At 37.4% G+C, this 22803-nt stretch overlaps 6 protein-coding genes across 8 annotated transcripts; all 6 read left to right on the top strand.

Moving 5' to 3' along the window:
* Positions 1-1130: 1130 nt before the first annotated feature.
* LOC125467865 (cx9C motif-containing protein 4-like) lies at positions 1131-3645 on the top strand. Its single transcript, XM_018646893.2, has 2 exons — positions 1131-1341; positions 3275-3645. Exons 1-2 carry the CDS (start codon positions 1253-1255, stop codon positions 3378-3380), a joined length of 195 nt encoding a protein of 64 aa, XP_018502409.2. The 5' UTR covers positions 1131-1252; the 3' UTR covers positions 3381-3645.
* A 165-nt stretch (positions 3646-3810) lies between these two features.
* On the top strand, positions 3811-6297 carry LOC103944968 (disease resistance protein RPV1). Of its 2 annotated transcripts, XM_048583337.1 has the most exons (3): positions 3811-4465; positions 5787-6000; positions 6092-6297. In XM_048583337.1, exons 1-3 carry the CDS (start codon positions 3954-3956, stop codon positions 6257-6259), a joined length of 894 nt encoding a protein of 297 aa, XP_048439294.1. In that variant the 5' UTR covers positions 3811-3953; the 3' UTR covers positions 6260-6297. The 2 variants fall into 2 exon arrangements, with proteins under 2 accessions (XP_048439294.1, XP_048439295.1); XM_048583338.1 differs by lacking the exon at positions 5787-6000 and having other exon boundaries at positions 3814-4465.
* Positions 6298-8552: 2255 nt separating this feature from the next.
* Positions 8553-9172, top strand: LOC103944966. Its single transcript, XM_009355455.3, has one exon. The coding sequence runs from the start codon at positions 8818-8820 to the stop codon at positions 9055-9057; it is 240 nt and encodes a 79-aa protein (XP_009353730.2). The 5' UTR covers positions 8553-8817; the 3' UTR covers positions 9058-9172.
* Positions 9173-9246: 74 nt separating this feature from the next.
* Positions 9247-11541, top strand: LOC108867075 (TMV resistance protein N). Its single transcript, XM_018646894.2, has 2 exons — positions 9247-9987; positions 10930-11541. The coding sequence occupies exons 1-2, from the start codon at positions 9389-9391 to the stop codon at positions 11303-11305; spliced, it is 975 nt and encodes a 324-aa protein (XP_018502410.2). The 5' UTR covers positions 9247-9388; the 3' UTR covers positions 11306-11541.
* A 4638-nt stretch (positions 11542-16179) lies between these two features.
* Positions 16180-18371, top strand: LOC103944965 (disease resistance protein RPV1). 2 transcript variants are annotated; one of them, XM_048583336.1, is made up of 4 exons: positions 16180-16779; positions 17722-17777; positions 17820-18058; positions 18151-18371. In XM_048583336.1, the coding sequence occupies exons 1-4, from the start codon at positions 16268-16270 to the stop codon at positions 18274-18276; spliced, it is 933 nt and encodes a 310-aa protein (XP_048439293.1). In that variant the 5' UTR covers positions 16180-16267; the 3' UTR covers positions 18277-18371. The 2 variants fall into 2 exon arrangements, with proteins under 2 accessions (XP_048439293.1, XP_009353729.2); XM_009355454.3 differs by having other exon boundaries at positions 16183-16779; positions 17722-18058.
* Positions 18372-19940: 1569 nt separating this feature from the next.
* Positions 19941-22546, top strand: LOC125476798 (cx9C motif-containing protein 4-like). The gene is made up of 2 exons (XM_048583339.1): positions 19941-20190; positions 22147-22546. The coding sequence occupies exons 1-2, from the start codon at positions 19973-19975 to the stop codon at positions 22250-22252; spliced, it is 324 nt and encodes a 107-aa protein (XP_048439296.1). The 5' UTR covers positions 19941-19972; the 3' UTR covers positions 22253-22546.
* The last annotated feature ends 257 nt before the right edge of the window (positions 22547-22803 follow it).

Below are 22803 nucleotides of genomic sequence, written 5' to 3'. Positions count from 1 at the left end.
TCGCTTAGGTGCCCCCCTAGTCACCTGGGCGCTAGGTTCTAATCCACCACCCAACTAGCATCTATCGTCTTTTAGAACCTTGGTTATAGTAGTAGTGGGAGGTAAATAGGCGTATGCCTACCCTATGGAGCTCGCGAAAAAAAAAAAAAAGAATAATTTTTATTTTGTATTTCATTTTTTTTAATAAAATGGAAGGGACTTTTGAATACTTCAATGAACATTTATTATATGGTTGCTCATCATGTTTTCGGTATGTTTTAATACTTTATAATTTATGTTATTTTAATTTACAATGTATGTATGTCAATACAATTATGTATTTTGAAACAGACCCCGTTATGCACTATTGGCTTGGTAATTTGAATCAAATCCACACCATCTCAATAAAATTCCAATCCATCCCATTACATTTGGGTCAAAAGTTGGAGTTGCAAAGCACAGTAAAGACATATTTCGGCCTAGTGGGTCTCAAATTTTTTTGGCCCAGCCCTTTATCAAAAATGAATTTTGTGTCAAAACGGATTATATTTTGACATATAGTCATTTGGCCGGCTCAGTTGGAAATAACCTTAGCTTTGTTATTTTAGACTCACATCATAATGGCTGTTAAGTGAAAATGATTCGAAAATGGTTCAATTTTCGCAATGACCCTCTACCCTTTACTAAAGTTCACAAAATTTACATTGGTAAGAAAAACACACCAAAACCAACACCTGCTAAAATTAGCGTAAACTCCCTCCATGACAACTCTAACTGACACAATTTCAACAAAAGTAAAAAATCTACCAACCCAAATGATATAATAAAGTAATTCGGGATATAAATGATAGAAAAAAGTAAAATGAGACACAATATAGAAGGTAAAATTAGAAATTTTGTGGAAGTAGAGGATCATAAATAAAATCTCCAAAATCGAATCGGTTTGAGTCCGACCGAGTCCGAGTGTTCCCAAAGAAAACGAATAATTCAAAGGAGAGATTTTTCAATAAGACTAAAACATAAACTGTACACTACATATTATTATATAAATAATAAAATATATATTAAAAAATTAATAATTTAAAAAATAAATTTTTTTTCTACTTACATAAAAAAACGTGATCATTCCGTATTCCTATCCTAATAAAAAAATTTCTAGTCCATGACAGAAGCGGCACACCTGGGAAGGTCGGTCCGTCGCCGAGACTTCAATAAATATTAGAAACCGCAGGAGCTGCCATTTCCGACGATCGAATGCTTCAGAGAAAGAGAGATGGCGCGGCAAGAAAGCAAAGAGCCCTGCAAGAAAGAAGCCTGCAACATTCAAGCATGCCTCTCCAAGAAGAACTTCCTCCCTCAAAAGTACGCCCCTCCGTCCTCTTTTTCCTCCTCTTCTCTTTATTATTATCTGTATCACTTGTTTGGTTTCCGAGAAAACATTGTTTGGTTGCCGAAAAAATAGAGGAACATTTCTACCATCTCCATTTTCTTTCCCAAGAGTGAAGCTTTAAAATTCATGGGTCGAATCGAATATCTTTTCATTCAAGAACAATTTTTGTTTATTTCTCCATCGTATTGCAATTAATATAAAATGCATTGTGATTTGATATCTAGCTGCTCAGGGGTTTTACCATTGTGATTGGCTGCTTGCTTTACAACTTCTGTTTGTTTTACTGTTTCCTGAGCTTTAAAAAAAAATATATATAATCTGGCTCTTTTCAATTTATACGATTAGACGGTAAGGGTGTGTTTGTTAGGGATGATTGGGTTGGATGGGATAATTGCTAGATTCAAGGCATATCCAAGTTGAAGGTAGAAGACATACCCGCAAAAGGGTAGGATTAGATGGGGAAACTTTCCTCTCTGATCATCGTCTTCAACATTCACCTTGGACAAATTTGGGAGTTGTGTTCCATTTTTCCCTTAAATATGCCTTGAATCTAGTGAGTTATGCTACCCAAGCTAATCCTCCCTATCAAACGCACCCAAACAGTTTCCACAAGCGGTTTTCTTGACAAAACTTTCTTTTAGCACCATGGAGGTAAATCTATGATCTCCAACGAGGAGGAATTGTACCGATACCTGTGGATACAGTCCAGCTGTAGTGACTTGAAGTTCTATCTTAACTTCACATCTTGTTTGTTCCCTTGGCTTATGCATATGAGATTTTTTGCATTAGGTTCTTGAAACAAGGAAATATAACCGAAAACAGAAGTTTCAATCTTTTTCTGTCAACATAACTAGTTAAAGGAAATTGATTTTGTTAGGTGGTCTTAGAAACAGTGGCTTAAGAGGTATAAAATTTGTCTCTGTATTTCTTTATATTTAAGATCAACTAAGTGTCGAATTATATCTTTTGAGGTGAAACTGTGGATTCCAATTAAGGTAGCTTATGCCTATGAGATTCGTTAAACAAGGAAACATGACCGGAAACAGAAATTGCCATCTTTTTCTTTAAACACAGGTAATGAAAGGAAATTTTTCAGCTATCTTAGGTGGTCTTTACATACAGTTGCTTAGGAGGTTTATGATTCGTCTCTATCTTTCTTTCCTTACAAAACCGTTCTTTGTACCATGATTCCATCTTGTGTCTCTACTTGGCACAAATTACATCTACTTCTTTTGAACAGTTTCAAAGACTTGCCAGTTATATCTACTTCTTTTGAATTGAAACTGTGGATGATGATAAAGGAGGTTGAATGTTAGTTTTCAGTTTGTGGATTTTTCAATGAATTGCTCCTGGTGCTTATTTACCAGTTCCCGATCAAGCTTTCAATTGTACTTTTGTTATCAGAGGCTTGCCATGTTACCATAAATTTGAATTTGGGCTATGATGATGTGCATCGTAATAGCTAGGTGATGAATCTGACGGGTATATTGAATCCATTTTTTAATTGCTGTCATGGGAACCGGGTGTGGTAATCTGAGGTCACATTCACTAGTTATGACCTTACTCAGAGCATTCTCTTCCAGCTATCCTTTTTTAGTCTTCATACATATTTCCTTCTATATGCCTTATCCATAAAAGCGGACCAAAAGTTCTGTAATTGATGCAACACCTTTCACTACATCATTGGAGTACATGGATTTTAAGGCCTCCTAGTCAAGTTGAATTTTCCACATTTGGAGCATGTAAGCTGTCCTTTTCGTAGCATTTGCATTCTGAAAGCTGGGATATGTTAATGTAACGTCTAATGTTATGCGTTTATGATGCTTCTAATGCACTATGTGCTTTTAATGTTTATCTGTTTTTATGTTAATGTTTTACTTTGTAACTAGTGCTGATACTTGGCAGGTGCTGGAAAGTCATTGAACAGCTGCAAGCGTGCTGCGAGAAATGCACTTACAACTCAACACACTGTGCTTCAGTCTCTGGTCTTTTGAAGCAAAAGCCCAGGTGACAACCACCGTCGAATTCACACCCAAAGTGATCAAGTGTAGCTCTCCCTGCATCATCCTCATCTTCCAGGAAGATACCACTGAGGCCAAATGCTTGATGTGGTTATGACTTACAAGATGCTAAAGCTTACGGTACAGTAAATGCAATAAAAGGTGGGAGAGGGAAAGCAAAATGATTTACACAATAATGTCACCCGATAAACGATGCTAGAAATGTTCTATGTTGATGTCATGATTCAGAAATACTAATGTGCATATAGTTTTATACGCATGCGTATGATTTGGATTGAAAAGTCTCGATACAGGATTTTTCCTAGAACTTGCCAATGCCATGTGTATTATGACTGTTGGAAGAATGGTCAAAGTTTTAAATTTCAATTCAGGTTTTTCCTAGAACATGCCAATGCATATTATAATTTCCTTGACCAGGTCAGCGTGGAAGATGGCAAGGAAACTGCTTCGCATATTGTGAAGTTGAGAAAACAGGCCTTATCATAAGTTCATAACACAAGAGATGGATCAGTCGTTGACATTTATTCTCTCAGCATCTCATCCTTTTTAGCAATCGAACGATCATGGATTCAACGACCAAGGAAGGAGCGTCTTCCTCTTCGTCTTCTTCTTGCACCCGTTCATGGACATATGATGTCTTCCTCAGTTTTAGAGGAGAGGATACCCGCTACAATTTTGTAGGTCATCTGTACAACAATTTGGTTCAGAAGGGAATCAAAACCTTCATAGACGACGAGGCGCTTCAAAGAGGAGAGGAAATATCGTTGGCGCTTCTCAAAGCAATCGAGCAGTCAAGGATTTCTCTTGTTGTCTTCTCCGAAAACTACGCTTCCTCACACTGGTGCTTAGATGAACTCGTTCACATCTTTCACTGTAAAGAACAACTGCAGCAGATGGTTTTTCCAGTTTTTTACAAGGTGGATCCATCCGATGTGAGGAACCAAAGAAAGAGTTTCGGTAAGGCACTTGCTGACCATGAAAGCAAACTCAAAGATAACATGGACAAGGTGTTGAGATGGAGAGAAACTCTTACAAAAGCAGCAAATTTGTCTGGCTGGTCATTCCTGGCCGACGGGTATCTTTCTGACCTCTATGTACTAATAAGCTTCAATTCATAAGCATAATATGAAGGTTTTTTTAGCCAAAATAGTTTTTCTGAGAAGAGCATAACTCTTTACTTTATTCTTTAAGATTTAAAATCGATAGAAGCAATTCTTGAGATTGTCCATTGTCAATCATTTTGGTTATTCCGTAAAAAAAAATCTTTGTTAAATTGAGTGTATTTTTGTCAAATCAATCACTTCGCTTGAACTGGTGGTTTCTCAAGTTTAGCTAAGATTTCTTACAAAATGACCAAAGTGATTAACGGTGGACACTCTCAAGAATCACTTTTATCGATTTTAAATTTCAGTGACCAAAATGAAGAATTATAACAATTTCAGCAACTATTTTAGTTAAAAAGACTAACATAAATATATAATATTTGAGAAATGCTAAGGAAACCCTCTCAAAGTGGAACTCTCTTCATGAGCTCTCTCACACCTCATAGTTTAATGTTAGTTCCCTTTTGAGAACTAACATTATAAATTAGTGTGGCAAAAAATGAGGTGGCAAAAAATTCATAGAGAGTGTCACTTTTGAGAAATTATCCTTAGCATTTTCATAATATTTTGATATTATTCCCTCACAATATTATAGGAAAACTTGTTATGCCCTCCTAATAGAGAATTTTTGTAGTATAATCCCACATCGGTCATATGACACATATTGGAGAATATAATCCCACATCGGTCATATGATAAAATAATATACAACAAATATATGAGAGTTTGCACTCCTAATAGAGAAATTTTGTAGTAAAATCTAATACCGAGTAGTAGGAGATTAAATTGAGACCCTATTGGTAATCTTGATGGTAAATCATGTTTGGCCTATAAAATTTATCAACGCATAGCTAAACACCATTCATCTATACTTAATATATAATGTCAACAACCCATTTGGGGTCACGGACTTCACCAAAAAGAATGGAACACAAATGCCGCCACCCCACCCCCCACCCCCCCCCCCCCCCCCCCCCCCCCCCCCCCGTTTTTCCAAACAAAAAAGTTCAAAACCAGCCGAATCGAATGCCTAAAATAGTGCAGAGGCAATTTTGTCATAAAAAGAATTTTTATTATTGTTTTTTTTATGATTAGTATCTTACTATTACGTAGAATATCCAGGGGTTTCTTCTAGCATGATCTAATATTATTGATTTAGTCCAAATGTTTTGACTTTCTTTTTCTTAAGTAGAGTTCTCTGTCTGCACTTGAAATATTGTTTACATGTAACATCCACGGATTTCTTCTAGTTTAATTATAATAATGTTCTATTTTATGCTTTTAAACTTGTAGGCCTGAATATAAATTTATTCAAAAAATTGTTGAAGATATTTCGGTCCAAGTTTTAGATAGTACCCATTTGAATGTGGCAAAGTATCCAGTTGGAACAAAGTCTCGTGTCAAACAATCCAGTTCGGTTTTTTTGGAACTTGGATCTGCTCCTGTCCTCGATCGCGAGCAATTCGAGAGAGACCGAGACCGAGATCGGGATCGCAGTCCTTCAAAGGTGCTGCTTCCGCCCTCGCTTTCTTAGCTGGAAGATTTGTAGGATTCGTTTTCTTATGTATGCTGTGTTACTGATTGGTTTGGCGATGCAGGCACAAGATTTCAGGCAGCCGGAAACTCAGATAAGCAGGATGACGTGTTTGCAGAAGAAGTTTGAAATAGTTTGCAAATTCTTATTCTTATTGTGTTGGATCAGCTTCTTCGTATTTTGGGTCCGTATGGCCGTACGCCACGGTTTTTTTGATATATTTTTTGAATAAATTATAAGAGACTTATTGCAAACTTAAATTAACACATACTATATCCTTGTTTCTTAAGTGTGGAATTATATCTCTTGAGGTGAAAATGTGGATGCCAATTAAGGTAGCTTATGCATACGAGATTCGTTAAACAAGGAAATTTTGACACTTTCAGCTATCTTAGGTGGTCTTTACAAACACTTGCTTAGGAGGTATATGATTCGTCTCTATCTGTATTTCTTTCCTTCCAAAACCGTTCTTTGTATTAAAATCGATTACCATGATTCCATCTCGTGTCTCTACTTGGCACAAATTACATCTACTTCTTTTGAACAGTTTCAAAGACTTGCCAGTTATATCTACTTCTTTTGAATTGAAACTGTGGATGATGATAAAGGAGGCTGAATGTTAGTTTTCAGTTTGTGGATTTTTCAATGAATTGCTCCTGGTGCTTATTTACCAGTTCCCAATCAAGCTTTCAATTGTTCTTTTGTTATCAGAGGCTTGCCATGTTACCATAAATTTTTTTGGGCTGGGTTACCTGCCATCTATGATAATTTTTTTGGCCGGCGGAGGCGCGTGTGCTCCACGCGCACCCATTCACAGCTGCGCACCGACCGTGGAACTGGTTTGTGGATTGGACCGGTTCTCAATTTGGGTTTTGGGCTTTGGTTTAGGCCTAATGTATTAGGCCTGGGCTAATAGGTGGATGGGCCGGTTTTAGAATTAGGTTTGGGCCTGGATCTGTTTTCGGCTTGGCTATATAGGCCCAAATTTTTGGGCTGGGTTTAGAGTTGGGCCGAAGGGTCACGGGTCGGGTCGACCCGGTTCCAGGCCGTAGGTTCGGCCACAATCTGGGCAGCCCTTCCCGAGCTCCGCTCGAGCTCAATTTCAGACCATTTTCAATGATTCAACAACCAAAATAAAGATATGAAGATAAGGAACATGAATATACCAAGATGAGATCGAGTTCAGGTCGGGGTCGGCCGGAAAATAGCCAGGACCTTCGCCGGATCTACTTTTTGCACAGTGAATGTACTGTGTAACGAGGGAGAGAGAGTCAGAGGGAGGTGAGGGAAGGAAGAAGAAGGTCCAGATGATGGTGTGATCGTGGTTGTAGTCTGTGTATGTGAGTGTGTGTGTTCGTCAGATGGGAGAGGAGAGGGTAGAGAGAGTGTGAGTGAGAGTTATAGAGAGGGAGAGGTCACGGGAGAGAAGAAGAAGAGATAGGGGGAGTGCCACGTCCCAGCCATGTAGAGGCTCAAAGTGGGGAGAAATTCTCCACATGCGAAATTACCAATTTGCCCTTGTAGTTTAAAAATTGTGGAAGTTTCGTTTTAACTCTAAATTTGATTTCGATCGTGCCTACGCGTTCATATTGATAAGAATTGTGGAAATAAAATAAACGAGAAATTATAACGTATCCAAGGACGAAAGTCAACCTTCTCGTCAATAGGGGTATTTTCGAAATGGGTCGTTACATGCAAGGTTCTAAAAGATGTTAGATGCGACTTAGGCAATGTATTGGAGTCTAGCGCCTAGATAAGGGCCTAAGAGGATTTAAGTAAACTTATTATATGTTTTTTATGTAAGTGTGTTTTTAACAAATGAGATTATCTACAGTAATTAAGGGAGTGGCTAAGCCTTACAATGGGCTAACAATAATGCGGTTCAAATTCGTCTTTAGTAAGAATCGAACCTAAGACTCTTCACCAAAGGAGAATTTGAACCACATTATTGCTAGCTCATTGTAAGGCTAAGCTCACCTCCCTCCCTTTAGTGTAATAATGTCGTTTGTTAAAAAAAAAATCAATAAATAAAAAATACACATTGTATAGGAATACATAAACTGAAAAATAGAATGACATATAGAGTCAAAAATATTACAACATATTGAAAACACGGAGAAGTAGAGTATAATGAGTGTTCATTCAAGTATTCAACAAGTGTCTTATAAAATAAAATGGAAAACAAAAGCTATCTATTTTCTATCTAAGTAAGAGTCGCGATTATGTGGGTTTAGTCGGACTAAGTGGACGCCTAAGCATGTCTAAGCACCATTTCGTAATTTACAAACGTCTAGGGATTAATAGGAGTGGTGGCCAACCGTCTAACGCCTAGACGGGTCCTAGGCGGCGCTAGGCTAGAATTTTCAAAATAATAATTTTCTAAAATAAAAATTTAGGTTTTAACCCCTTGGAGTTGGTTTAAAGAAATCTAATTGATGAACACATTGAATACCAATTGGCCAAGTCTCCCACAATCTAAACAAACAAGTGCTGTGCGCCCACGGGGACGCTTTTCATTCACTTGCTGAAATAACCCACGTCTCCGCTCTCTCTCTCTCTGTCCCTCCTCCCATCGAATATCCCTAAATTTATATCCTGTGTGCGACCGTATATCCAACGGCCATGGCACACACTGATTTTTCTTCCAAACCGGAGGAAGGCCACAACTTCTTCTTCTTCTATATAAACCCTAGAGGCATATAGCCAGCTCTCCTCGTTAGCTTTGATAAACCAGAAAACCAGTACAGAAAAGTAGGCCGCATATTTCAAGCATTCAAGTAGTTCCAAATTATGGCTGCAGTGGTAGAGTCGTGGATGAGCGAGCTGAATAAGCTGAAAGAGAAGTTAGGCGCTAAGAAGCGATTGGTGTTGTCATCGAAAGCTGAACAACAACAGCAAGAACAACGAGAGTTTAAGGAAGCAAGAAAGGAGAGGAGCTACAGGATGGTTCAGATCCAGAGGGACTTGGACTCTTCTTCGCTTTCAGAAGACACTGTGTGTTTGTTTATGGATCGCTTTGTGCCTTGGTGATAACTGATGATATGCACGCGCGCGCACACACACACATATGTATTCCTAAACATAGTTTTGTGTACTCTTGCATATAATAGTTCTTAATGACATGATAAAATCCAAATTGCGATAAGCCACACAATTGAATGCATAATGATGTGGAATCAAACTCGCCATCTACGGAAACTGAACTTGAGACTTCTCACTTACAAATAAAAAAGAATATTACTAGATCCTAATACTACATAATAGGACTACGTCAAAGTTTGTCTTTTTGAAAAACTAGCCAAATAAAAAATGAACTAGCCACCTACTTTATAATTTCCTTGACTTTAGATCAACATGGAAGATGGCAAGGAAACTGCTTCCCCTATGTCAAGTCAAGAAAAGAGGCCTTAATATAACACAAGAGATAGATGATCAGTCTTTGACATGGATTCAACGACCAATGGAGAAGCCTCTTCCTAGCTCTTCGTCGTCTTCTGACACCCATTCATGGACATATGATGTCTTCCTCAGTTTTAGAGGCGAGGATACTCGCAACAACTTTGTAGGTCATCTGTACAACAATTTGGTTCAGAAGGGAATCAAAACCTTCATAGACAACGAGGCGCTTAAAAGAGGAGAGGAAATATCATCAGCGCTTCTCAAGGCAATTGAGGAATCGAGGATTTCTGTTATTGTCTTCTCCGAAAACTATGCTTCCTCAAAGTGGTGCTTAGATGAACTCGTTCACATCTTTCACTGTAAAGAACAACTGCAGCAGATGGTTTTTCCAGTTTTTTACAAGGTGGATCCATCGGATGTGAGGAACCAAAGAGAGAGTTTCGGTAAGGCACTTGCTGACCATGAACGCAAGTTCAAAGATAACATGGACAAGGTGTTGAGATGGAGAGAAACTCTTACAAAAGCAGCAAATTTGTCTGGGTGGTCATTCCTGGTGGACGGGTATTTTTCTGACTCCATATGCTTGCAAACCTACCATTCAAATGTAAAATAAGCTTAATATTTACTTCAATTCACAAGCATATCAGGGTTTTTAGCCAAAATGATTTCTTCAGAGACTGACATAACTATTTACTTGTTCCTTGAGATTTAAAATTACTAGAAGTAATCTCTAATATTCTCTACTGTCAATTACTTTTTGTTCTTTTGTGAAAAATCTCTATTGAATTGATGTTATTTTTATCAAATCAATCCCTCCACTTGAACTGGGGGTTTTTTCAATTTAACGGATATTTCTCACGGAAGAACCAAATGATTCACGATGGACAATCTCAAGAACCACTTTTATCGATTTTAATTTTCAGTGACCAAAATGAAGACTTATGATGATTTAAGGGACTATCTTGGTTAAAAATCTTAACATGAATATATAATATATGTGAAATGCTAAAGACTCCGTCAAAGTGGGACTCTCCACGAGCTTTCTGACAACTCACAGTTTATCGTTAATTCTTATGCTAACATTATAAAATATTGTGTAAAAAACATAAGATGGCAGATAATCTATCGAGAATCCCACTTTTAAAAGATTCTCCTTAACATTTATAATATTTCAATATTATTCCCTCACATTTGTTACAGGAACACTTGTTTCAGTTGTATTCATTATTAGAATGTGAATCAAACACATGTTGGAGAATAGGATTTCAAATCCATCGTTATCATATGACAAAATAATATGCTATTAATATATGGAAGTTTCAACACTTAATATCAACGAGATTTTTGTAATAAAATCTAACTTCTAGTAATATGAGATAAAATTGAGACAATATCATAATGTTGATGGTGGACTATGTTCGACCTATGAAGTTTATCAACACATAGCTAAATGTCATTTATCTAATTATAATAAATTTCCTTTTTATGCCTTTAAACTTGTAGCCATGAAGCTAAATTTATTCAAAAGATTGTTGAAGAGATTTCGTTCCAAGTATTAGATAGCTCCTGCCTGAATGTGGCGAAGTACCCGGTTGAAATAGAGTTACGTGTCAATCAATCCGGTTCGGTTTGTTTCGATTTTCGATCTGCTCGTGTCCTCACTTGCCCGCAATTAGCCCTCCAACGCCATCAAGAACAAACCGAGGATCAAAAGGGCCACCAGCACCTTCCCCTTTTCAGTCTCTCCCACCCGTGTCGTTCCTCTGACGCCGCACCACCCGCAACCACCACCAATCCTGACCGAGACCGAGACCGAGACCGAGACCGAGACCGAGACCGAGATAGAGATAGAGACAGAGATCGAGATCGCAGTCCTTAATGGTGCTGCTTCCGCCCTCGCTTACTTAGCTGGAAGATTTGGTAGGATTGGCTTCGATCACTGTCGCAGTCCTTCAATGGTTGCCATTGTGGCTGCCTTGATCCTTAAAAATTGTATTTTGATTTGAGTTTTGACTGTGGTTTCTGTGCACACATCTATTTATTTTAGGTGATGATAAAATTACAAAATGCAAGTAATTTTATGGTAAAAGATTTTTTAAGGGTTCTAATTTCTCAGCACCAGATCAATTAAAAAAAAACCGATCCGGAAAAAATCGAATCAAAGTCAAACTGAATAGAGAAAAGAAAACTGAAGCAAACTGAACTAAATCGAAATGAATAGTAATATCTCGGTTTGATTTTCATTTTGACAAAAAAACTGAATCGATTGAAATTGAACTCATCACTAATGATGGGTTTAGTTCTGAATGTATAATTATCATAACAACAAGAGAGAAACATTTGTTAAACTAATTAAGTTAAGCCAATATAGAAGGTCAAGCAGTTAGATTGCCACGAATCTCTTGACCTCTTTATCATTTAGAATGACTTCACAAGGATTAGAGATTTAAATGACTTCATAAGCTCTTGATCTCTTTATGCATATGGTGGTTATGCATAATTTTTTTTTTTTTTAAGGAAGACAATTGGTGGCAAACCACGGTTATCCATTTCTTTTGGGGGTTAGGAAAACTCACAGAAGCATTTCAGCCTCCCCTGACCACAAGTCTTTGAGTTTCGAACCTGAAACCTCCAATTTTTAGTTTAAAAAAAAACCTTGTAATTCGTCATTTATCACTAAACCACCAGTTCGTGTTTGATTATGCATAATTGTTGAGAAAGGTGAAATCGATAAGAAAAATATAGAAAATAACTGAAACTATCATCTGACTAATCACCACTAAAATGAAAAGTCTGCTTATGTGGAAGAATGGTCCAAGTTTTAAATTTGAATTCAGGATTTTTCCTAATATATGCCAATGCCTTGTGTGTGTATCGCCTAATTATGACGGGCCTTCATTTTCAACAGTCTATTTTGTCTTGGGTTTAAATTTTTTCCCTTCCCGGTCCTTCCGGGTGCTAGTGTAATTAAGTTAAAATTGGTAATTCGCTTGTATTTTTTTTTTTTTTTTTGAAGAAGAAAAAAAAAAAAGTACGATATTCATTAAGCAAATCAAAAAACGTATAAACTAAAGATAGTGTGTACTATGAGCTTCGATAAAACTTTGCCGGGACTTTTAACTCAGTCAAAGGAGAAAGAGTGTCCCGTACAACAAGAAAACCTATCATCAAATGACAATACATAGCATCTTCGAACAAAATATCCCTAAGCAAATCAGGGTCTTCAAACCACATAAACTGTTGATTACTACCAATTCCCACTCAAGCAAGGCGATGCGTTGCCGAGTTACTTTCCTGCTAAACGTGGTTTAACAACGGTTGAGGCAAGGTTTTGAGCAAATAGCAAAGGTCGTTGATAATAGGACCAAAAGGTGAACAATCTTCATCCTGACCCTTCATGGCAGCAAATACCACAATTGAGTCTCCTTCGAATACTACACTCTTACCAACTGGGCAATAAGCCTGGGCCAACAAAACAGCTTGACGCGCAGCAAAGAGCTCAGCGTGGAAAGCAGAGCTTGTCCTTCCAATGGTACCACCAGCAGCAGCAATGAACTCCCCCATCTGATCCCGAAGAACAACACCAAAGCCACCCCGTAAACCTTGTTGAATCCACGCCCCATCAAAGTTACATTTAACCCAATCTACATCAGTTACATTTAACCCAATCTACATCAGGTTTTCTCCACTTCTGGTGGGTACGGTTTGACTTCCTCGCAACAGATTATGCCATTTTTGATACTCCTGCAGTCAACGCTCTGCTCGAAACACCACCTCCTGCGACGACAAAAAAGACCCATTCCAAAGTGCGTCATTTATATTCTTCCACAGCATCCATAAGGTCATCAAACAAAAGTCAAAGACCGAGGATGGAAAGTGCATAGCAATTTGTAATAACCATTGCATAAGTTGTTGAGTGTTGCCCTTCTCAAGCTTGAGTCCCAAACCACCAAACCAAACCGCCTTCGCCATTCTGCAATCCCTTAGTAAATGTTCTGTCGATTCGCCGTGTGAACAACAATAACCACATAAATTATCCACAGCCACTCACCTCTTTGTAAGGTTCGATTTTGTGGAAAGAGAGTCCAAACATGCACGCCAAACACGAATCTTGACCTTCCCGGAAACACATGCATTCCATAATTTCTTCTATAACATTTCCCTTCCATCATCAGAAGAAGAATAAAAAGAAGAAGCATTTGCGCCATCCCCGGCTGAGGGAATGACTCTACGTTCCACATGGTAGGCACTTCGGTCTGAGAACTTCCCGTTGCGTTCATAATGCCAAATTCGACAATCCACAACCGAACACATACTGAATGGAAGGCTGACGATTAGTTCCATTTCCTCCTGAGAAAATAATCATGCAGCAGCTCAAAATCCCATTGTCACGAGTCAGCAAGGAAGAGATTATCCACCGTTATTGCAACATCCCAGTACACCAACGGTGGACTCAAAATTCAAAAGTAGGAGTCTCTCGGCAACCAATTATCTTGCCAAATTCTGATATTCTTCCCATCACCTAGCTGCCATCGATGCCCTTATGTATCACCGGCCGTGCAGCCGCAATACTCTTCTAAACATACGATCCATTAGCATTGACCCGAGCACCCAGAAAGTCAGTTGTAGGAAAGTAGCGGGCTTTGAAAACATAATAGACAAGAGAGACAGATTGTTGAAAGAGACGCCACACTAGTTTCGACAATAAGGCAAGGTTAAAAGCATAGAGATCCCTGAAACCAAGACCTTCCTTGTGTTTAGGCTTGCACAAGTGACACCAATTGAGCCAATGGATTTTCCGCTTGCCCGGATCACCACTTCACCAAGATTTTACAATCATCATGTTTAATTCTTCACATAAGGATTTAGGAAGAAGAAAACATTGCATAGAATACATAGGCAAGGCTTGTGCCACTGTTTTCACTAACAATTCTCGTCCCCTGCAACTCAATAAGCCACCACACCAACTTTGTAGTTTTTTCCAAAGCCAATCTTTCACATACGATAAAGTTTCCTTCTTCGACTTCCTAACTTCCCAACTCAGAGTAATGCTAAGGAAACTAAATTTGTAGATAAAGTTTTAGAAACTAAAGGACATGAAAGTTGTTAATTGATTTATTACCTAAGCGTTAATAAACATGCTCATTCTGACATTCTTATTAGTGACACATCATTTAGTTTGCAAATTTTGTTTCAAAATTTAGTCTCCCTAGCATTAGAAAGAGTACAAGACTATGAGTAATGCTAGGAAGACTAAATTTGTAGATAAAGTTTTAGAAACTAAAGGACATGAAAGTTGTTAATTGATTTATTACTTAAACGTTGATAAACGTGCTCATTCTTATTGGTGTCTGAGCGTTGATAAACATGCTCATTCTTATTGGTGACACATCATTTAGTTTGCAAATTTTGTTTCAAAATTTAGTCTCCCTAGCATTAGAAAGAGTACGAGACTATGAAAACACACAACATAACCATATGGATCCATGTCAACGACAAACCCATGTGATACATCATAGCCTCAAGAAACTTCCACTCCAGGTGATCATATGCCTTGCTAATGTCCAACCTCAATGCCATAAGCCCATTCAACCCTGAGGACTGTTTATGCATACAATGAGCAACTTCCACGACGACTAAGTAATTATCGGAAATCAATCGCCCCAGAATAAAAGCACTCTGGTGGGAGATATGACATGGGGAAGAATTAGCTTCATTCTATTCGTTAATACCTTCACCATAATTTTATAAAGAACATTACACAGGCTTATAGGGTGTAATTGTGTCATCTTTGTTGCCTCCTTCACTTTGGGAATCAAAGTAACATGTGTATAATTAATCTTCCTTAGGATTTGCCCCGATAAAATCATAGCACGGATTCCAATTACAAACATCAGGACCTACAATCCCCCAATGTTTTTGATAAAACCCGAGAGACATACCATCGGGTCCAGATGCTTTGGTGGGATGCATTTGGTAGACTGCACATTTAATCTCCTCATCCGTGATAGGCCTCCCAAGGTTGTTGTTCATCTCATCCGTTACCGAAGGTGTGATATTACATAAAATATCTTCGAAATTGGCAAGCACCATTGGAAGTAAATAAGGTGGAAAAATAGGATACCACCACATCTTCCATTCCCTTACGGTCTTCATGCCATACCCTACCATCATCCTCACGACCATGCAGCGAATTCCTCTTTTATCTTCAATTAGCTTTTTGGTGGAAAATTTGGTGTTACAATCGCCAAGTTTGACCCAATTTTCTTTTGCTCTTTGTCTCCAAAATAGCTCCTCTTCCTCAAGCAAATTATTTAGTATACCAATTAGCTCGTTCTTTTGCTCAATCGACTCTTCAATAAAAGGTTCACCCAAAATATTTGTAAGTTTATCCTCGACTTCCCTAATCTCCCACGGCCCAGTCATGGCAAGTAATTCACTTGTATATATTAAAACAACTATAAATAATAGTTCAGTAAAGACTTATGATAAAAACCAAATTAGGCTAAGCCACACAGTTGAATGCATAATAATGTGGATCAAACTAGCCATTTATGAATCGAACTTGAGACTTCTCACGTAAAAGTGAAAAAGAATACCACTATGTCATAATATTTCACTACGTCAATTTTTGTCTTTATGAACTAGCCGAATCAAAAATGAACCGGCCACGTGATTATAATTTCCTTGACCAGGTCAGCGTGGAAGATGGCAAGGAAACTGCCACGCATATTGTCAAGTCTAGAAAAGAGGCCTTATCATAAGTACATAACACAAGAGATCGATCAGTCTTTGACATTTAATCTCTCAGCATCTCATCCTTTTTAGTAATCGAACGATCATGGATTCAACGGCCAATGAAGGAGCCTCTTCCTCTTCGTCTTCTTCTTACACACATTCAGGGACATATGATGTCTTCCTCAGTTTTAGAGGAGAAGATACCCGCTACAATTTTGTGGGTCATCTGTACAACAATTTGGTTCAGAAGGGAATCAAAACCTTCATGGACGATGAGACGCTTAAAAGAGGAGAGGAAATATCATCATCGCTTCTCAAAGCAATTGAGGATTCGAGGATTTCTCTTGTTGTCTTCTCCGAAAACTATGCTTCCTCAGTGTGGTGCTTAGATGAACTCGTTCACATCTTTCACTGTAAAGAACAACTGCAGCGGATGGTTTTTCCAGTTTTTTACAAGGTGGATCCATCGGATGTGAGGAACCAAAGTAAGAGTTTCGGTAAGGCACTTGCTCACCATGAAAGCAAACTCAAACATAACATGGACAAGGTGTTGAGCTGGAGAGAAACTCTTACAAAAGCAGCAAATTTGTCTGGCTGGTCATTCCTGGCCGACGGGTATTTTTCTAACCTCAAGAATCACTTCTATCAATTTTAAATTTCAGTGATCAAAGTAAGGAGTTATAACAATTTCAACAACTACTTTAGTTAAAAAGACTAACATGATTATCTAATATTTGAGAAATGCTAAGGAGACCCTCTCAAAGTAGAACTCTCCTTGAGCTCTCTCACAGCTCATAGTTTAGTGTTAGTTCCCTTGCCAATATTAAAACATTGTGGCAAAAAATTAATGGAGAGTTTCACTTTCGAGAAATTATCCCTAGCATTTTTCATAATATTTTGATATTATTCCCTCATAATATTATAGGAAAACTTGTTTAAGTTAATTCATTATTAGTATGTGAAGGAAACACATAATGGAGAATATGATCCCACATCGGTCATATAATAAAATAATATACAACAAATATATGAGAGTTTGCGCTCCTAATACTAACGAGAATTTTTGTGGTAAAATCTAATACTAACTAGTAGGAGATCAATTTGAGACAATATCGATAATATTGATGGTGAATCATGTTCGGCCTATAAAATTTATCAACACATAGCTAAACACCATTCATCTATACTTAATATATAATGTCAATAGCCCATTTGAGGTCACGGGCTTCACCAAAAAGAATGGGAGACAAATGCACCCCTCCCCCCCAAAAAAGAAAAAAAAAAGTTCAAACCCAACCGAGACGAATGCATAAAATAGTGCAGGGGTAATTTTGTCATATTTTATTGTTTTTATGATTAGTATCTTATTATTACATGAAATATCTAAGAGTTTCATCTAGTATAGTTTAATATTATTCATTTAGTCCAAATATTTGATTTACTTTTTCTTGTGTAGAGTTGTCTGTCTGCACTTAAAATATTGATTACATGGAACATCCACTAATTTCTTGTAGTTTAATTATAATAATGTTCTTTTTTATGCTTTTAAACTTGTAGGCATGAATATAAATTTATTCAAAAAATTGTTGAAGAGATTTCGGTCCAAGTTTTAGATGGTACCCATTTGAATGTGGCAAAGTACCCATTTGGAATAGAGTCACGTGTCAAACAATCCAGTTCGGTTTTTTGGGATCTTGAATCTGCTTCTGTCCTCGATCGAGAGCAGTTAGCCCTCGAACGCCGTCAAGGACAAACCGAAGATCAAAAGCGCCACCAGCACCATTTCCTCTCCACTCTCTCCCGCTCACGCCGTTCCTCCGACGCCGCACTGCCCGCAACCACCGCCAATTCTGATCAAGACCGAGATGGAGATCGAGAACGCATTCCTTTAATGGTGCTGCTTCCGCCCTCGCTTTCTTAGCTGGAAGATTTGATAGGATTCGCTTTCTTATGTATGCTGTGTTACTGATTGGTTTGCCGATGCAGGCACAAGATTGCAGGCAGCTGGAATGTCAGATAAGGTGGAAAAAGAAGGATCTGATAGTTTGGGGAATCTTAACCGCTTTGCTGGTCATCATCGTTAGAGTTATAGTACTGGTCGCAGCTAGATAGCCGTCCGCCTAACCTATGGAGGTGGAGAAAAAACGATATTTTTTATTTTTTATTTCATTTTTTCAATAAAATAAAAGAGATTTTTGAACACTTATATGAACATTTATTATAAAGTTGTTTTCTTATTTTCAGTATATTCTAATATTTTATAATTTATGTTATTTTAATTTGCAATGTATGTATCTCAATACTATTATGTATTTTTAAGCATGCCTTGTTATGTACTATTTGCTTGATAATTTGAATCAAATCCACAACATCTCAAAAAAATTCCAATCCATCTCAATAGGTTTGGGTCAAAAGTTGGAGTTGCAAAGCACAGCAGACTACGATTTGAATATACTTTTCAGGTTTTATCAACTAAAAATGAAAGCACTTTTCAATTTTATATAATAAAAAAAAAAACCTAAACCGAATAAAAAAAATTGAACCAAAATCAAATTTAACCGAAGAAAATTGAAATAAATAGTAATTTTGGTTTGATTGTCGTTTTGACAAAAAAACTGAACCGATTAAAACGGATCCACCTTTTATGATAGATTTAGTTATGGAAATAGAATTATTATAACAACAAGGTTAAGCTAATATACAAGGTCAAGGAGCTAAATTGTCATGAAGCTCTTGACCTCTTTATCAGTTGGAATGACTTTTCACGCAAACTAGAGATTTAAACGATGATCGTGTATAATTAGCAAAATCGGTAGTACCCTTTGCTCAAGGCCTTACATTAGCTTTGGTTATTTAGGCTAACATCTTTGTGGCTTTTAAGTAAAAAGGATTCGAAAATGATTCAATTTTTTCAATGACCCTTTACCCTTTACAAAATTTCACTTTACTTCTACACGTTGTTATATCTTACCTTATCTCATGTACTCATTTCATTCGTGAAATCGATCGAAGGAGAATACTTTAGTTTTAGATTTGCTGATGCAGCAAAGACTCTTTGGTTTTTTAGCTCTTTTTCATATTTGGAACTTTAAAATAGCAAAAATCACATTGGCAAGAAAAACACACCAAAGCCAACAGCTGCTAAAATTACTGTAAACTCCCTCTATCACAACTCTAATTGGCTCAACTTCTCAAAATTATTAAACGCTAAAAAGACCAAAGAGTTCTTGCCACATTAACGAAACAAATATATCTCTTAACCCAGCTGATATAATGAAGTAATTTGGGATATAAATAATATAAAAAGTAAAGTGAGACGTAATATAGGAGGTAGAGTTAGAAATTCTGTGGAAGTAGAGGGTCATAAAAAAGAATCCGGATCCTCGTTTGATTCTCTTTGTAAGGATTCCGGGAATCTATGAATCGTGTCCGCTCATCATACATCAAACGGTCATAAATCATTTTAAATATTTTTATTTAAAATTCAACACAAACAATATCTAACCTCATAATATATGATAAACATACATGATTCACAGATCTCCAGAATCCTTGCCAAAAGGATTCGAAGAGAATCGTGAAAAGAAAAAAAAAACTAATAATAAGTGATTGAAAATTTTGAGTTTTAACAATAAGGACAAAATAAAGTGTAAAATAAATAGTATCATATTAACTTTTTAGTGTAAAAATGTAATTTTTCGTTAAAATTAACCGTACCGGTTTTTTGTTAAAATCCCAAAAAAATATCCAAAATCGAATCGATTCGAGTCCGACCGAGTGTTCCCAAAGAAAACGAATAAGCCGGTCCATGACAGAAGCGGCACACCTGGGAAGGTCGGTCGGTCGGTCGCTCGCTGAGACTTCTATAAATATTAGAAACCGGAGGAGCTGCCATTTCCGACGATCGAATGCTTTAAAGAGAGAGAGAAAGAGAGAGATGGCGCGGCAAGAAAGCAAAGAGCCGTGCAAGAAAGAAGCCTGCAACATTCAAGCATGCCTCTCCAAGAACAACTTCCTTCCTCAAAAGTACGTCCGTCCGTCCATCCTCCCTTTCCTCCTCTCCTCCTTATTATTATGTATCACTTGTTTGGTTTCCGAGAAAATATTGTTTGGTTGCCGAGAAAATAAAGGGACATTTCTACCGTCTCCATTCTCTTTCCCAAGAGTGAAGCTTTAAAATTCATGGGTCGAATCGAATATCTTTCCATTCAAGAACAATTTTTGTTTATTTCTCCATCGTATTGTGATTTATATAAAATCCATTGTGATTTGATTTCTGGCTGGTGATTGGCTGCTTGCTTTACTCTTCCCTGAGCTTTTAAAAAAATATATAATCCGGCGCTTTTCAAAAAATATATAAGACGGTAAGGGTGTGTTTGTTTGGGGTGATTGAGGTGATTGGGTTGTATAGGGTAATTGCTAGATTCAAGGCATATCCAAGTTGAAGGTAGAGGATGGGTTACTCATGAAGGAAAGTTGTCCGTTCGAATGCCCACAAAAAGGTGGGATTAGAAGGGATAACTTTCCTTCCTGATTAACTTGGACAAATTTGGAAGTTATGATCCATTTTTTCCTTCAGTATGCCTTGATCTAGTGAGTTATGCTACCCAAGCTAATCCTCCCTAAAAATGCACCCTAACGGTTCCCACAAGCGGTTTTTTTGACAATACGTTCTTTTAGCACCGTGAAGGTAAATCTGTGATCTCTGGCGAGGGGGAATTGTACTGATACTTGTAGATACAATCCAGCTATAGTGATTAGGAGTTCTATCTTAACTTCACATTTTGTTTGTTTCCTTAGCTTATGGATATGAGATTGTTTGCGTTAGGTTCTTGAAACAAGGAAATATGACCGAAAACAGAAGTTTCCATCTTTTTCTGTCACAAAACTAATTAAGGGAAATTGATTTGTCTCTATATTAGGTCGTCTTAGAAACAGTGGCCTAAGAGGTATAATATTTGTCTCTGTATTTTTCTCCACATAAAATCATTCTTTATATTTAAAATCAAACTATAAGTCGCGAATTATATCTTTTGAGGTGAAACTGTGGATGACAGTCAAGGAGTTGCATCCGTCTCTTAGCTTCACATCTTGGTGTTCCATTAGCTTACACATATGAGATTCGTTAAACAAGGAAACATGACCGAAAACAGAAATTGCCGTCTTTTTTTTTTTCTTTTTAAACACAGGTAATGAAAAAAGATCTTAACACTTTCAGCTATCTTAGGTGGTTTTAGAAACAGTTGCATAGGAGGTATATTATTCGTTTTTGTCTTTATTTCTCTCCTTACAAAACCATTCTTTGTATTAAAATCGATTACCATGATTCCATTTTGTGTCTCTACTTGGCACAAATTACATCCACTTCTTTTGATTAGTTTCAAAGACTTGCCAGTTATATCTACTTCTTTTGAAGTGAAACTGTGGATGATGATCAAGGAGGTTGAATGTTATTTTCAGTTTGTGGATTTTTCAATGAATTGCTTCTGGTGCTTATTTACCAGTTCCCGATCAAGCCTTCAATTGTACTTTTGTTATCAGAGGCTTGCCATGTTACTATAAATTTGAATTTGGGCTATGATGATGTGCTTCGTAATAGCTAGGTGATGAACCTGACCAGTATATTGAATCCACTTTTGAATTGCTGTCATGAGAACTGGGTGTGGTACGATGCATAATCTGAGGTCACATTCACTAGCTATGACCTTACTCAGAGCATTCTCTTCCAGCTGTCCTTTTTTGTTCTTCAGACATATTTCCTCCCATATGCATTATCTATAAAAGCGACCACCTCTGGTTGTTTATAGCCAAAGGTTCTGTAATTGATGCAACACCTGTCACTATTTCAGTGTCGAACCGACACAGAAGATTACATGGTTTTAAGGCCTCCCAGTTATATGTTATCCATTTCTGATGCTTCTAATGCACTATGTTCTTATATAAGTTAATGTTTACTTTGTAACTAGTGCTTATACTTGGCAGGTGCTGGAAAGTCATTGAACAGCTGCAGGCGTGCTGCGAGAAATGCACTTACAACTCAACACACTGTGCTTCAGTCTCTGGTCTTTTGAAGCAAAAGCCCAAGTAACAACCACCGTCAAATTCACACGCAAATTGATCAAGTGTAGCTCTCCCTGCATCATCTTCATCTTCCAGGAAGATACCGCTGAGGCCAAATGCTTGATGTAGGTATGACTTACAACAAGATGCTAAAGCTTACGGTACATTAACTGCAATAAAAGGTGGGAGAGGGAAAGCAAAATGATTTACACAATAATGTTACCTGATAAACAATGCTAGAAATGTTCTATGTTGATGTCTTGATTCAGAAATAGTAATGTGCATGTAGTTTTATACGCATGCATATGGTGTGGATCGAAAAGTCTCGATACAGGACTACCAATGTGCATACACACTATACATGGTATACTTTTACATCATGAATTATACTCGGAATTCTGCGGTTTCAAGCGACCACAGGTTACCGATTGACATGAACACTTGTGGTTTTGGTCGCCACATCACGAAAAGAATGCAAAAGCGAAGTTTTCACTTCTCCTAATGATTTGTCATGGACCAACTTTTTTATTTGTGTCAAAGTGTGGATTTGTTTGTATGTGATTTAGTACTCCTTTGGGT

The sequence above is a fragment of a genome, unplaced genomic scaffold (assembly GCF_019419815.1).
Source record: "Pyrus x bretschneideri cultivar Hongxiangsu unplaced genomic scaffold, Pyrus_bretschneideri_v1 Contig2, whole genome shotgun sequence".
Taxonomy (NCBI): Eukaryota; Viridiplantae; Streptophyta; class Magnoliopsida; order Rosales; family Rosaceae; genus Pyrus; species Pyrus x bretschneideri.
Note: the sequence above shows the minus strand (reverse complement) of the source record. Positions and strands in the feature narration are given on the sequence as shown.

What these genes read in the sequence shown, in the direction of transcription:
- LOC125467865 (XM_018646893.2), top strand. Translation starts at nt 1,253, where the DNA reads ATGGCGCGGCAAGAAAGCAAAGAGCCCTGCAAGAAAGAAGCCTGCAAC. An exon ending in AAGAACTTCCTCCCTCAAAA is followed by an intron (nt 1,342 to 3,274) that starts GTACGCCCCTCC and finishes GATACTTGGCAG; the next exon opens with GTGCTGGAAAGTCATTGAAC.
- LOC103944968 (XM_048583337.1), top strand. Translation starts at nt 3,954, where the DNA reads ATGGATTCAACGACCAAGGAAGGAGCGTCTTCCTCTTCGTCTTCTTCT. An exon ending in TGGTCATTCCTGGCCGACGG is followed by an intron (nt 4,466 to 5,786) that starts GTATCTTTCTGA and finishes TTAAACTTGTAG; the next exon opens with GCCTGAATATAAATTTATTC. An exon ending in GGGATCGCAGTCCTTCAAAG is followed by an intron (nt 6,001 to 6,091) that starts GTGCTGCTTCCG and finishes TTGGCGATGCAG; the next exon opens with GCACAAGATTTCAGGCAGCC.
- LOC103944966 (XM_009355455.3), top strand. Translation starts at nt 8,818, where the DNA reads ATGGCTGCAGTGGTAGAGTCGTGGATGAGCGAGCTGAATAAGCTGAAA.
- LOC108867075 (XM_018646894.2), top strand. Translation starts at nt 9,389, where the DNA reads ATGGCAAGGAAACTGCTTCCCCTATGTCAAGTCAAGAAAAGAGGCCTT. An exon ending in TGGTCATTCCTGGTGGACGG is followed by an intron (nt 9,988 to 10,929) that starts GTATTTTTCTGA and finishes TTAAACTTGTAG; the next exon opens with CCATGAAGCTAAATTTATTC.
- LOC103944965 (XM_009355454.3), top strand. Translation starts at nt 16,268, where the DNA reads ATGGATTCAACGGCCAATGAAGGAGCCTCTTCCTCTTCGTCTTCTTCT. An exon ending in TGGTCATTCCTGGCCGACGG is followed by an intron (nt 16,780 to 17,721) that starts GTATTTTTCTAA and finishes TTAAACTTGTAG; the next exon opens with GCATGAATATAAATTTATTC. An exon ending in GAGAACGCATTCCTTTAATG is followed by an intron (nt 18,059 to 18,150) that starts GTGCTGCTTCCG and finishes TTGCCGATGCAG; the next exon opens with GCACAAGATTGCAGGCAGCT.
- LOC125476798 (XM_048583339.1), top strand. Translation starts at nt 19,973, where the DNA reads ATGACAGAAGCGGCACACCTGGGAAGGTCGGTCGGTCGGTCGCTCGCT. An exon ending in AACAACTTCCTTCCTCAAAA is followed by an intron (nt 20,191 to 22,146) that starts GTACGTCCGTCC and finishes TATACTTGGCAG; the next exon opens with GTGCTGGAAAGTCATTGAAC.